The following is a 12923-nucleotide window of genomic DNA, read 5'->3' as shown; positions in this document are numbered from 1 at the left end:
AGTGTTGTAATAAAAGTCATGCAATTCCTATGCTAACATATGTGTGCGGAGTTTTGTAAACTGAATTAATTTAGTATTCTCTAACAAGATTTATGCGCTTAAATTAAAGGAACTTACCTGAGATTGCAGTGAATCCAAGCAGCTTTCCTCATCTGCGAGTGAATTCCTGAGCATTCGCTAATACTACGTATCTGGGAATTCATAAGTGATCCTGTACATTAGAATTTTTTGGTGAAACGTAGAAATTGAAATTTTATCTGGAGTGGGTGAATGAATAAAATTTATTATTATCCATTCATTCATGAACGGATAATAATAATGTCAGATTCAGAGACGAGTAACCGCCTTCTACTGCTATTTGAATATGCCTGATTGGTTTGAAAGTATTAGCTATTAAGGATACCTTTGTGTAAATATTTTATTACATTTTTGGTTATTCTCCGGAATTTAATTTCAAATAATTAAAGTAATTACAAATTACTTTGTCGCAGTCCATAGCAGTAGAGAAATAATAGCGAAAAAATCATGAAGAATAGGACCTGGATGGAATGGTTTGGTTTGCCATCGGGTGTCACATATGAAGACGTCGAAGAAAAAATTGGTGAGCCATATCCAAGTTTGGCAGAATTTTGGAAATGGGCTCTGATTTTTGGCGCTGCACTGTACATTTTTAGAGATTACATCCTCATCCCATTAATTCTGAAGCCTCTTGGCCTGAGAGCTGGCGTCAGGTCTCGGCCGTACGCTGCCCCACCGCCCAACAAAACTCTTGAAGATTTGTATGCTGTAAACCGAGCGCGACCGCCGCGCCAAATGCTGACAGCGGCCGCGTCGCGCATCAACTGGTCGGAGCGAGCAGTCGAAAGATGGCTTCGGCAGAGAGCTTTATCTTCGCAAATGACAACGCTGGAGAAGTTCTGTGACATGGGTTGGCAAGGTTTCTTCTATAGTTGCTTCTTCATCGCAGGCTTGTTCATAGTTTTACCACAAGATTATGTTTGGGATTCCTCTTTGCTCTTCGAAGACGTTCCGTATCAACAAGTTCCAGTCATAATTTGGTGGTACTGTGCCTTTGACTGCGGATTTTACATCACCCAAATGTACACTCTGCTTGCCCTAGATAAACGTCACGATTTTTACATAATGTTAAGCCATCATCTGGCAGTTTTTCTTATAAATATCGATAACGTGTCCATGAACGGGATGAACTTACTATCTTTGAGTGTTTTCATCCACGAGGTAGCCGACATACCTCTTGCTTTGGCAAAAATGCTCGATTACTCGGGCAGAAAAGAGTTCAATACTTTCAGTGCGGTAGTCTTTGCTGTGGTCTGGATAATAACTAGACTTGTGCTTTATCCAATGATGGTTATTAAACCAATTTTCACAAAATATTTTACTTTAGGTTTCCGTATTTGGCCGGCACTTTACTTGGGATCGGCTTTATCTCTTATTTTGCTTTTCCTTCACTGCATGTGGACCGTGGAGCTCGTCAAAGCAATAAAAATGAAATTATCTAAGGATAAAGGCTTCGCAGACGTTAGGTCATCTGGTGAAGAACTCTCTGAGGAAGGAAATGTTACTGAAAACTCAAATTTGGGCACTAAAGTCCGAAACAAAGCTGGTGGTTCACTGGATAAGGATAATGGGAGACAGCGCAAAGTCATTCGTTCCGTCATCTAATCTTACAAAATTTTTATTTATAAGTGAAACTTGAATTATTGTGGTGTCTAAGTATTAGCCAAATGAATTAAATTTTTTCCCAGGTGTATCAGAACATGAACATAAATTTGTTATAATCTAAACGTTATTGTATGCACGTTACCTAACATCGTTAGTCTATATACATCCTGTACTCTTTAGAGTGCCTACTATCTTATATATGTCGGCGTTTAACGAAGGCTCGAGCTGTTTATAGGATCTTTTATTTAAGCCTCGTTTCGTGTAATTGTTTTCGACTCGACATGCTAGAACTTGAGCACTTTTACCATGAATATTTTTTGTAAGAACAACTTTAAAATACGCTCAAGTTTTAGTGGTCCTAAATATATCGCTCATGCTCATTTGAAACCGCTCCATTTATACGTTATGTTAAAACTATAGAGTTCAACGCTAGTATTTAAAAATACATACCTTTTGATAAATCTGATGAATTATCTACTCTTCACTGACCTGAATTTGATTTTGCTCGCATCGCTTTGAAAATTATGGTAAAATTAATCATTTATTCGTTAGCTTTATCTTCGCCTGGGTTCCTGAGTCTACATGTGTGAAAGTAGATTGGGATTTTTATTCCCGTTAAAAAGCTCGTTCCAGCAATTATTATCTATCAAAACAACGCAATTTGCATCATAGCTTCAATCGTTCAGCTCCATTATAACACACGTAAGATGAGAACAAATGTTTGATAGCACTTTCCTCCCTAATAATGCTAGGAAATGTGAACCATGTAATATGTGAAGAATGTTGTTGCCCTCTTCACTTTGGTCGAACGAATTTCGAATTGTTTCTTCAGGAGCGATTTTTCAATGAACCATATATAGGTATTTCCAATTTGATAATTGTATTCCCTCAATACCAAAGAGATTTAGGACATGTCGATTCAAATGATAAGGCGTATTTAGAGAAAATAGCTCTTTGCTGACACTATTCTTATAGCGATATTTCTACTATAGCAGACATTTTCTTAGCGCAGAGTTATATATAGTTTCTAATTATCAGAGAATCTCCGTTCAGCTTCATTATATGAGCTATGTCAAGATTCAACAATGCCTGCACAAATTTTCGAAGATAATTGCAATTATTTGCATTCATTCGTGAATAATTAATTGATGAATAAATTCAATCGGAATATTGTGAATAGAAATATTTCAATGGATTTTTCATAAGTCAAACAGCTCATTATTCACACCAACAATTAAAACAATTGAGTACATTTCTCAAATATTTGCCTGATAATTTTTTAGTTCTTTGCAGACACGTAAACCACTAATTTTAAATCTTTATTCTACCGGATTCTTTTGAAATTTTAATTAATGCTCTTCGGCGTCGTTAATATTACGATGAGACGGTGAGCCTTTTTGCTCGTTGAGACCGTCTGGTGGAAATATGTATTAAATTAGTATGTACACATTGGAAAATTATGTAAAAGACAATTTGTAAACGAATTCCATGAAATATTGTATGCGTATAAAAAACGATGTAATAAACTATATGAGTTATAGCAACTAAGCATTGTAAGTAATAACATGACCATGGGTTGAAATGGCTACTTCAATAAATAAGATTCTCGATCACGGCGGCTGTAGTTTTAAATAATCCTTCCTCTCTTCAAGTTTCGTCAGAAAATCTTGCTTCACTGCTTGGTGAATTTAGATTACCATTCTCATATAATCCCGATAAATCTAGGAGAGTTAATCATCATCATCATTAGAGTTAATCATCATAGTTAATCATTAGGAGAGTTAATCATTAATTCCTTCACTAACAATTGATCAAAAAACTATGATTTAGTTTTCATTAATTTAATGTTTGATAAATTTCGGGCATAAATTTTCCATCCTCACCTGCTCTGTGCCACAAATGATTTGGGTGACGTTTGAAGTAGTTTTAATGTGCACATTCCACGTGAAACTAACATCTCGCCCAATACTTAACTCCACTTTCTCTGAAGAATTTGTGCCAGTTCGTTGCCTGACCTCACGGCAGCAACTCCTAAGGTGCTGCTTTGGGCCAGATTCATTGTTGAAACTCTCCTGTCTACGCTTCAAGTTAGATAGTATGGACTAACCTTTTCAAGAATCTTTGGCTCCTGTTCACCTTGGAAACTATGGATTAAAGCCACCCATGGAAGCTTAGCTTGAGCTCGGTCGGGACTTTGGACGCATGCGTGGGCACGTGCTGAAGTGGATGTCGTCTGCGCTACGACTTACCTCGATGGTACACCTGACGTTTTGGATGATACCACTACCTTGACCCCGGCATCTTACCTCTGCGCGGGCGTGGATCAGCTCCAAGAAGCGGCACCTCACCAGCGATTCACCGAAGGATTTTTTAGCACTTCAGGTACGTCACCCTATCTTCGTAGGCACGGAGCAAGCGGTGATGAGGTGTTAAATCCTGTTCCTTTTCACTTGAAACCCGAATAAATAATAAAGCCCGTAATTATCCATACTCTAATATTTATTGGTAATTTTAAGACTTCATTCATGATTATCCAATAATAAAGATTGCTCTAACTCGGAACGTGTGGCAGCAAGTTGCACCAGCTCGACCTACTTTTGCTACGATTGCAAACTTTGTCATTTAAGACCTTTTATTGCATCGAGCGTTTTTTCGCCTACTTTGAGCTGAGCTTTGTGCCTTGCCTGATCACCGTTTCCTTTTCTTCAGAATTTTCGGGTTGGGCAGACGCAGGAGCGAGTTGCGGCTCCTTTGCCTCTTCACGCTTATTGAAGAGGAGCCGCTACCAAAATTAGGCAGCACCAAACTAACTATCTCGTGGAATTGATGGCTATTTATACCATCTTGAAACTTTTTAAATAAAGAAATTTCTTTAGCCTCCAGTCCATTCTTGTTTTGCTTGCCTATATCTTCATTTATCAGCTCGTTCCTCAAAGTTTTGTCCAACAATATTCATTTTCATTTTCTTGTAAAAACAAGCAAATGCTGAGGTGTTTCATACTATACCTTGAACTATGTACTATGGGTAAGACAATAAGGCAGCATATAACTTTCACTGGCGTTCACACCGGCTTTGCTGGCTGCCTGCGTCTTACAGAGGTTGAGGAACTTAATAATAAACTTGTTTTGTTTTTATTCATCAGAAGTAATGAAAGTTGTAATGGTTATAGAAGATAGGAAGAAGACATTATAAAACTAAGAGGATTTATCGAATGAAATATCATCAATACATTCATATTCTGCATGATACTCCTACTCTGTTCGCGTCGTATACATGATACACCTACTCTGCCTGTTGGCGTCGAGATCTGCATTTGTGTTTGTTGGATGACGTATAGTTGGAAGCCAGTGGTCAAATGATCTCCCAATAAATAATTTCAAATTACAGTAGCGTTCACGTTATTAATTTTCAACTACCAAGTCAAATTCGATAAATATACATATCATACTGTATAATAAAAAGATTATTCTCTTCAATTATTGAATTTTGGTACAATTGGAAATTAAAGAACAAAGAAAGCGTTGAAACTTTTATTGTTGTAGTTCCGAAAAGAGAATAGGTTCGCAGTACGAAGCCAGGAGGTAATGAAAAGCACGAAGTGCGATGAGGAACTCGTGCACTGTAGAAGAATAAGTTCTCACATAAAGTACAAGTTCGAACGATAGGAGTTCAGAACACAATATCAGTTGAAATAGTCACTTTTTCAGGGTGAATATGTCTCTCTCTCCAATTCTCACCATATATTGCCGGTGGCAACAGAACATATAAGCAAGAAGTTCTGCTCAAAAAAACAGAAACGGCAGAGTTGAAGACCAAGTAGAGGCGGTTGGGTGGATTCTTATCTGAATAAGACAGAAAACCAACTTAAGCCTAAAATTAATTCTATTGCGGAAGGTTACTCTATTAAGCTATTGCGGAAGGTTACTCTATTAATTTCAATCTATTGCGGAAGGTTACTCGATCGTGGCGCTCAGGTTAACGTTTCGTTTGGGTTTAACTGTACACGTGTTAAGTTCAAGCAGAAAATTTGGTTATCCTCTGGTTAAGGTTGTGACATAGCGGTGTAGGACCCGAATAACTAGATTTATGGTACTCTTTTTATCAACACATAGTATATGTGTTGATAAGAACAATTTAGAAACATATATAGACGCAACACTTAGTGAAAAGGCTGCTGAAATTTTCGTAACAGGCAAATAGCACAAACAGGCATAATTCATAACAGGCCACACAGCACAACTAATCATTGTAGTTTTATATTATTAGTTGCATATCTTGCTCGTGACAAACGTATATGTCTAGTATAGCTGTCTAATATTAATATTATGTTACTCCACAGATAATTGCAGTATATCTACGCCGTTTATCCGCATACATAATTAGAGTAATGTTAGTCAAATCAATGAGAATGCTCTGAAATGAATAAGTTATATCATATGGTTATCTACCTGCTAATTTTAGGGAAGAAATGGGTACTGTATCTCAGTTTTCGTAAATATTTTTATCATTAATATGATACGAAGTTCGTGGATATGATGAAAGTGCGTGGATATGTTACAAGTGCATGAATATGTTGCGGGAGCGTTAACATGTCACATGAGCGTGAACATGTTACAAGGGCCTGAACATGTTACAGGTGCGCGGGTATGTTACAAATACATAAATACGTTATAAAAGCGTGAACATGTTACAATTGCGTGGATATGTTACAAGTGCATGAATATGTTGCAAGTACATGAATATGTTAAAAGAGCATGGATATGTTACAAGTGCGTGAATTTGTTACAAGAGCGTGAATATGCTACAAGAGCGTGAATATGTTTCAAGAGCGTAAATATGTTACCAGAGCGTATATATGTTACAGGAGCGTAAATATGTTACAAGAGCGTAAATATGTTACAAGAGCGTAAATATGTTACAAGTGCGTGGCATATGTTACAAGTGCGTCAATATGTTACTAGAGCGCAAATATGTTATAAGTGCATGAATATGTTACAAGTGCGCGGATATGTTACAAATGCGTGGTATATGTTACAAGTGCGTGGATATGTTACAAGTGCGTGAATATGTTACAATAGCGTAAATATGTTACAAGTGCATGAATGTGTTACAAACACAAGTGCGTGGTATATGTTACAAGTGCGTGAATATGTTACTAGAGCGTAAATATGTTACAAGTGCGTGATATATGTTACAAGTGCGTGAATATGTAACAAGTGCGTGAATATGTTACAAGAGCGTGAATATTATATGTTACAAGTGCGTGAATATGTTACAAGTGCGTGATTATGTTACAAGTGCGTGGCATATGTTACAAGTGCGTGAATATGTTACAAGTGCGTGATATATGTTACAAGTGCGCGGATATGTAGCATGTGCCTGATTATGTTACATGTTCGTGAATATGTTACAAGTTCCGTGAATATGTTCCAAGTGCAGAAATATGTTACGAGCACCATAAATATGTCAATAGAGCCATAAATATGTTGCAAATTATTCGTAAAATTTACGTTTTAACTTGAAGCTGAGCTGCTGCAATCAACTACACATTATAATCAGCGTAACTGCAGGTTCAGACTAGTTTTAAGCATCAGTGCGCAGCAACAAGACTGCTTGAAATTTTATTCAGATATATACTATATATGATAGCAGAATTTTTAAAATACATAAAACCGTAGATCCACTCGATAACAATGCATACTTTTTCTTTACATCAGCACCCTGAAGCAACATTATTGTCAAGATTTGAATACAGTTCGGTAATCGGGTGTGGGTGAAATAGAGAGGATTTGAAGGGTAAATATCAGATTAACAAATCGAATTAACCTTACACATCAGGAATACGGCACACCAATAAGTGACTTTGATCCATACAGAAACAGTAAAGGAAAAGCCAGAAGTACAGAAACTAAGACAAAAAACTGGCACACTTCAGAGGCAAAATAAATACGGAATGACCAAAGGATCGGACCAGTTTTTTCACATAATTCGTTGCACGTTATTTCGAAAAATTATAATGGGATATTTTTTATATTGAAATTTCCTGAACTGCCAGCATTTAAGTGCTGCAAGCAAATACAATTAGTGAAAGATTGCATAACCTTTTGACGAGCACACATAAAATAAGGAAAATTTATAAATTTTAAGTCTTGTGCAGGAAAGTGTGTCCATTTCTGGGATGCATTTATTCACGAACATGTTCCAAAATTCAGCAAATGGAAAGAGTAAATTGCAGTCGAAAAATGTTTCACATGTAATAATTTCGTTTTAAAAATTTAGTATTATGCCAAATTAAGCATAAAAAATAAGATCAGTACTCACTGGAGCGAATGACTGAAAGCGCATTTTCTCACGTCTGTCTGTCCGTCCGGACATGACGAGCACAATATCGCCTTATTTTCCATAAATGAGAAAGTGCGCTAAAAATATATGAAAACTATTAAGCTTTAAAGTAATTTGGTTTCATCAAGTATATGATACTATACGAAGAGATATTGCTTAGCTATTTCCGTATTTTAAGGAAATGCGCAAACAGCGTTCATTCCGGTATCTGCACTACATCTTATATTAGGTTCATGTTTTAGTTACAGAGCATGAGGGTTCTAGAATTAAACATGAAAGGCGCTAGAAGCTCGCGGTGTCAGCCAAGGCGGCACATCCCCGCGGAGTCAGCCAAGGCGCCACAGCCCGCGGAGTCAGCCAAGGAGGCACAGCCCGCGGAGTCAGCCAAGGAGGCACAGCCCGCGGAGTCAGCCAAGGCGGCACAGCTCGCTGAGTCAGCCAAGACGGCACAGCCCGCTGAGTCAGCCAAGGCGGCACAGCTCGCTGAGTCAGCCAAGGAGGCACAGCTCGCGGAGTCAGCCAAGGCGGCACAGCCCGCGGAGTCAGCCAAGGCGGCACAGCCCGCTGAGTCAGCCAAGTCAGCCAAGGCGGCACAGCTCCGCTTATTAGCGAAAAAATCTAGCAAAAAGAACGCTGTCTATAGGTTTGTTTTTGCTGCGGTGGCTCAAGGACCAATCCCGGAAAACCTGATTTCGTAAATTCGTAAATATCTTAAGGGGACGGCTAAAAGTTGGCAATATGTCAAAATCCAGAAAAAAGTCGCCACAATTTTTGGGGACATTTCCCCAGAGCACCATTTTGAGATTAAGAGGCCAACTTTAGGTATCTAGATGGCGGTAGGGGAGGTCGCATGATACCAAAAACTTCCAGATTCGCTACGTTTGATATCGTATAGTTAATAATTAATCGATACTTCCAAATACATTCATGCTAGCAATGTCTTTCCTTGGTGTAACGTCCTATGCAATTTTTTCACAAAGCTATCGACATTAATTTCGGTCTAAATGCAATAAAATCCCTCATACCCAATGCCCAATCCCCGATTTTCATGATCACTCCCTGTGTCAAATAATAATTCCCTGTCATCCAAATTCTACCCTCCCAATACCTATAGAATATTTATGCCTCAACCACCACAGCAGCTAAGACCTCCGCCACCAGTACTGCAGTGGCGATACGTTGATACCCATTAATCTTTGTACTTGTCCAATATCAAATTAATATAGCTAATGTTGTAATGTAATACAGTCAGCTAATTAGACTAATTATAATTAATATGCAACATGTATGTGAATAGAAACTGTTATTCTTTTCAATAGCATAGCTTCATTATCAAATTGCATCTTCCAAAGAGTAACTAATTAAAATTGCGCTGGCACACACAGAGACAGCCAAAGCTCAAATGCGAGTGAAATTGTACCAACTAAATTTTTTAATTGTATTAGGGACTGTTTACATTTCGTTCTGACTAGGCAATTTTTTCACGCAGAAAGATTACTTTTTGCAGAAAAAAACGTTTTTTGCCAGCCTGGCGATGCAGCAGCTGTCGCTGCCATACAATTAAAGGCTCACTGGAGCGCTGTTAATTGTGACGCCCTCAGCTCTCTGAGAGGCGCACAAGATTCTAGGCATCAAGAAATACACTTTACACCCAATTCCGAGAAACAATACTTCCTTAACAATTGTTTCGAATTCAGACATTGTAAGTAATTACCAGTACTAATACTTACATGATGCCAATGACCCTTATTTAAGAAACAGGTACAATATGGCCGTTCATTATATTACTATATGGACTTTTAAACAAGCTGAATAACTGCGCGTTGAGAACGCGGACATCGTGTCTGAAATGTTGTTGTTATGACATAAGTGAATGAGAGGTGATGGGCATATAATACATGGGCTGAGACTGTAATTCTACCAATAGTGGCAACTTGAACTGGGGGCGAATAATACAAAGTGAAACTACTGACGATGAGTTACAATACGGAATACATTCTAACTGCCCTCTAATGCCAAATTCTCAAGGAATAATGCACATAGGAGATGACACAATATTCAGCAAAAGCAAGGCCTAATATCAACAAACCGAAAACGTATATATAGATCCCAATCATCAACCAATTGCATTGAATGCCTCAAACCCTAAACGAATCACATATCAAGGCCAGAACCTATATACCATCACTAATTAAAGTTCTTTCAAAATTCTATTTGTCGTGAAATATCCTCCAGCACCGGAAAGCTAACGTTGGGGAAGGTAATGACCTCGCTGTGGAAAGGTTCCACGAAATTCCCATGCATGAAATGAAATGTTAAATCATCGTTCGAAGTGATTTGAGTTAAAAAAAATAAAAACAGTTATGGATAGGTGATAGGTTATAACATAAAACTTATTTATTATTATGAAAGACTCAATCAGTTATATTATTAGAACAACAACCCTGCAACAACTTTCATTTAATTCTTTGCTATTCAAAAATCATTAGCCACAAAATCATTACCAAAACCTACCATGAAAAGCTGTTTAATCGCCAGGGCCCATACTTTCAAAAAAAGTTAAGAGTTCGTAAGTTCATCAGCCAATCATTGAAGGCCTTTCAAGCAAAATCCACCAATAATTGACAAGAAAATAGAGCGTAAGTACTTACGTTCACTTAGCGAGCTTTGAAAGTATGGCCGCAGGTTAATAAATTTTTCGTATGTTTATAAATATGCCTTTGAATATTTATTTTATTTGCATTAGTCTATCTAATTCTTGCAATTACATGTTCTTTTGCATTGATTTTTTGGTGCAATTAACTATGTCATAATTAACGCCCAGCTTGTGGATGATCTCTTCAATTCAGAGATAAAGCATTGGCAGCCTCGTGAAAATTAAGAATAATGAAGACCTGGAGGTGGTGCAACAAAGGTGGTGCAAAACCTGGAGGTGGTGCATCAAAGGTGGTGCAAAACCTGGAGGTGGTGCATCAAAGGTGGTGCAAAACCTGGAGGTGGTGCATCAAAGGTGGTGCAAAACCTGGAAGTGGTGAATCAAAGGTGGTGCAAAACCAGGAGGTGGTGCATCAAAGGCAGTGCAAAACCAGGAGGTGGTGCATCAAAGGCAGTGCAAAACCAGGAGGTGGTGCATCAAAGGCAGTGCAAAACCAGGAGGTGGTGCAACAAAGGCAGTGCAAAACCAAGAGGTGGTGCATCAAAGGCAGTGCAAAACCAGGAGGTGGTGTATCAAAGGCAGTGCAAAACCAGGAGTTGGTGCATCAAAGGTGGTGCAAAACCTGGAGGTGGTGCAAAACCTGGGGGTGGAGCATCAAAGGATTTAGCGATCACAGGTCAACGCCGTCGCCAGTTCACCACCGCTTAACTTCAGCCGCACACCGAGAAGTAGATTTTAGTAGAAGTAGATAATAGTCGTAGTAAACAATGTTTTTTTATATCCTCCGTAAATCTTATGCATATAGGGTAAGATTATAATTTCGTCTCTTAGAAAGGATTGTCTACGAAAATGTCATGGGTGCATTTGCCAATAAATCCTCGCAAAATTAGAATTTAGAATTCTTTTCAATGGCTCGGGCGCAGTTCTTGATGTCTCCGTATAAAATAAGTGAAGAATTAAGTATTCAAAATAATATGCGTTTAAAAATTACTTTTTAAAGACAACACTTCAAAAGAATCCAGTGTCTCCAATCTTACAAATGTACAATGAATTTCTCATTTAATTTTCAAATTAAAAAATTAGTTTTTCAATTTTTTTAATATATAAATTTTTAATATATAATTTTTTCAAAATTATTTATTCTATTAATTGATTCATGCATTGCCTCTGTATGCATTGTCTCCAACTTTACACAAGTGTGCAAAATTTCAGATCGATAGGATTAGTAGAAGTGTATTAAATTTCGATTACAAGATTTGTAGCAGACAGACAGACAGACAGACAGACAGACAAGAAGTGAAGTTAAAGAGAAGTGTTGTAATTAAGTCAAAACCTTATAATTGTCTTCTTATGAGAGTATTCGCGTCATCAGATTTGACACGAATTATTGATGAAATGCTTACGCTTGCACCGTCCAATGTGTTTTTCCGTTAAAATTTCTTCACTCAGAACCTGAGAGCAAAAAAAAAGTCTTTAGACCAACTTCATTCACAAGAAGTTAAAGTAGCTGCGAAAAACACAACTGAAATATCACCTCTGGCAGAAAAACAGCTCAGACTTTTATGATCATATTATCCGTAAATTAAAAACTCCATCCGCGTGAAGCGTCTCTGAGTGACCGTGCAGAAGTGTGTTTTTTTGCTCGGCAGGAGCAAAAAAATAAAAATGATCATTGGAGCCATCATTATTAGTGAGTGCGACACCGCTCATTCACTCACGCTGGAAGAGGTCCAGCATTCAGGTCAAGTACAGGCAAATGCATTCATTATACATAACGGATATTCCAGTAAACTGATCAATTTTTTAATAAATAGTATGAATTAGTATGTTATTCCAACCTCCCAATACCTGTAGAATATCTATATGCATCGATCATGCACCACAGCCACTCAGTAGCCTCAACCACCAGGACTCCAGTAGCGATATGTTGATACCCTGGTGGAGTTTAATTTAAAATGAAAAGGTTTATATAAATCTCTTGGTCACTAGGATGTACCTATCAACTTATTTTCACTTTAACAGTACTACATTTACATGAGTTGTTTCAAGAGCAGTTGATTGTCGGACAACTGCACTTCACGCCACGCTATGTGAGCAATACTATGTCACGGTGCGATCGAGTCTCGATCCTCCCCATTTCTTCAGCATTGTTTCAATCGAAATCGAGTGGTTGGTAAACAACAGCGTAAGCATGACCTCGGCATATTTTAGTTAACACGACAATTCAAGTGTTAAGAGAGC

General features: G+C 37.9%; 2 protein-coding genes and 1 long non-coding RNA gene across 3 annotated transcripts; 2 read left to right on the top strand and 1 right to left on the bottom strand.

Annotated features, from left to right (window-relative positions):
• The first annotated feature begins 299 nt into the window (after positions 1 to 299).
• Positions 300 to 4555, top strand: LOC108680710 (ceramide synthase 5-like). The gene is made up of 2 exons (XM_018169599.2): positions 300 to 4065; positions 4393 to 4555. Exon 1 carries the CDS (start codon positions 526 to 528, stop codon positions 1681 to 1683), a length of 1158 nt encoding a protein of 385 aa, XP_018025088.1. The 5' UTR covers positions 300 to 525; the 3' UTR covers positions 1684 to 4065; positions 4393 to 4555.
• Positions 4556 to 5200: 645 nt separating this feature from the next.
• LOC108680706 lies at positions 5201 to 5559 on the bottom strand. The gene is made up of 2 exons (XR_001931441.2): positions 5422 to 5559; positions 5201 to 5303 (listed from the first exon to the last, which is right to left on the bottom strand). It is a non-coding gene; the product is annotated as an uncharacterized LOC108680706 (long non-coding RNA).
• Positions 5560 to 8298: 2739 nt separating this feature from the next.
• On the top strand, positions 8299 to 8724 carry LOC108680701 (histone H1-like). The gene has a single exon (XM_018169588.1). It carries the CDS (start codon positions 8299 to 8301, stop codon positions 8722 to 8724), a length of 426 nt encoding a protein of 141 aa, XP_018025077.1.
• The last annotated feature ends 4199 nt before the right edge of the window (positions 8725 to 12923 follow it).

Source organism: Hyalella azteca, unplaced genomic scaffold (assembly GCF_000764305.2).
Source record: "Hyalella azteca isolate HAZT.00-mixed unplaced genomic scaffold, Hazt_2.0.2 contig8450, whole genome shotgun sequence".
In the NCBI taxonomy this organism is placed as follows: domain Eukaryota; kingdom Metazoa; phylum Arthropoda; class Malacostraca; order Amphipoda; family Hyalellidae; genus Hyalella; species Hyalella azteca.
The sequence above is the reverse complement of the archived record's forward strand: the minus strand, read 5'-3'. Positions and strand labels throughout refer to the sequence as shown.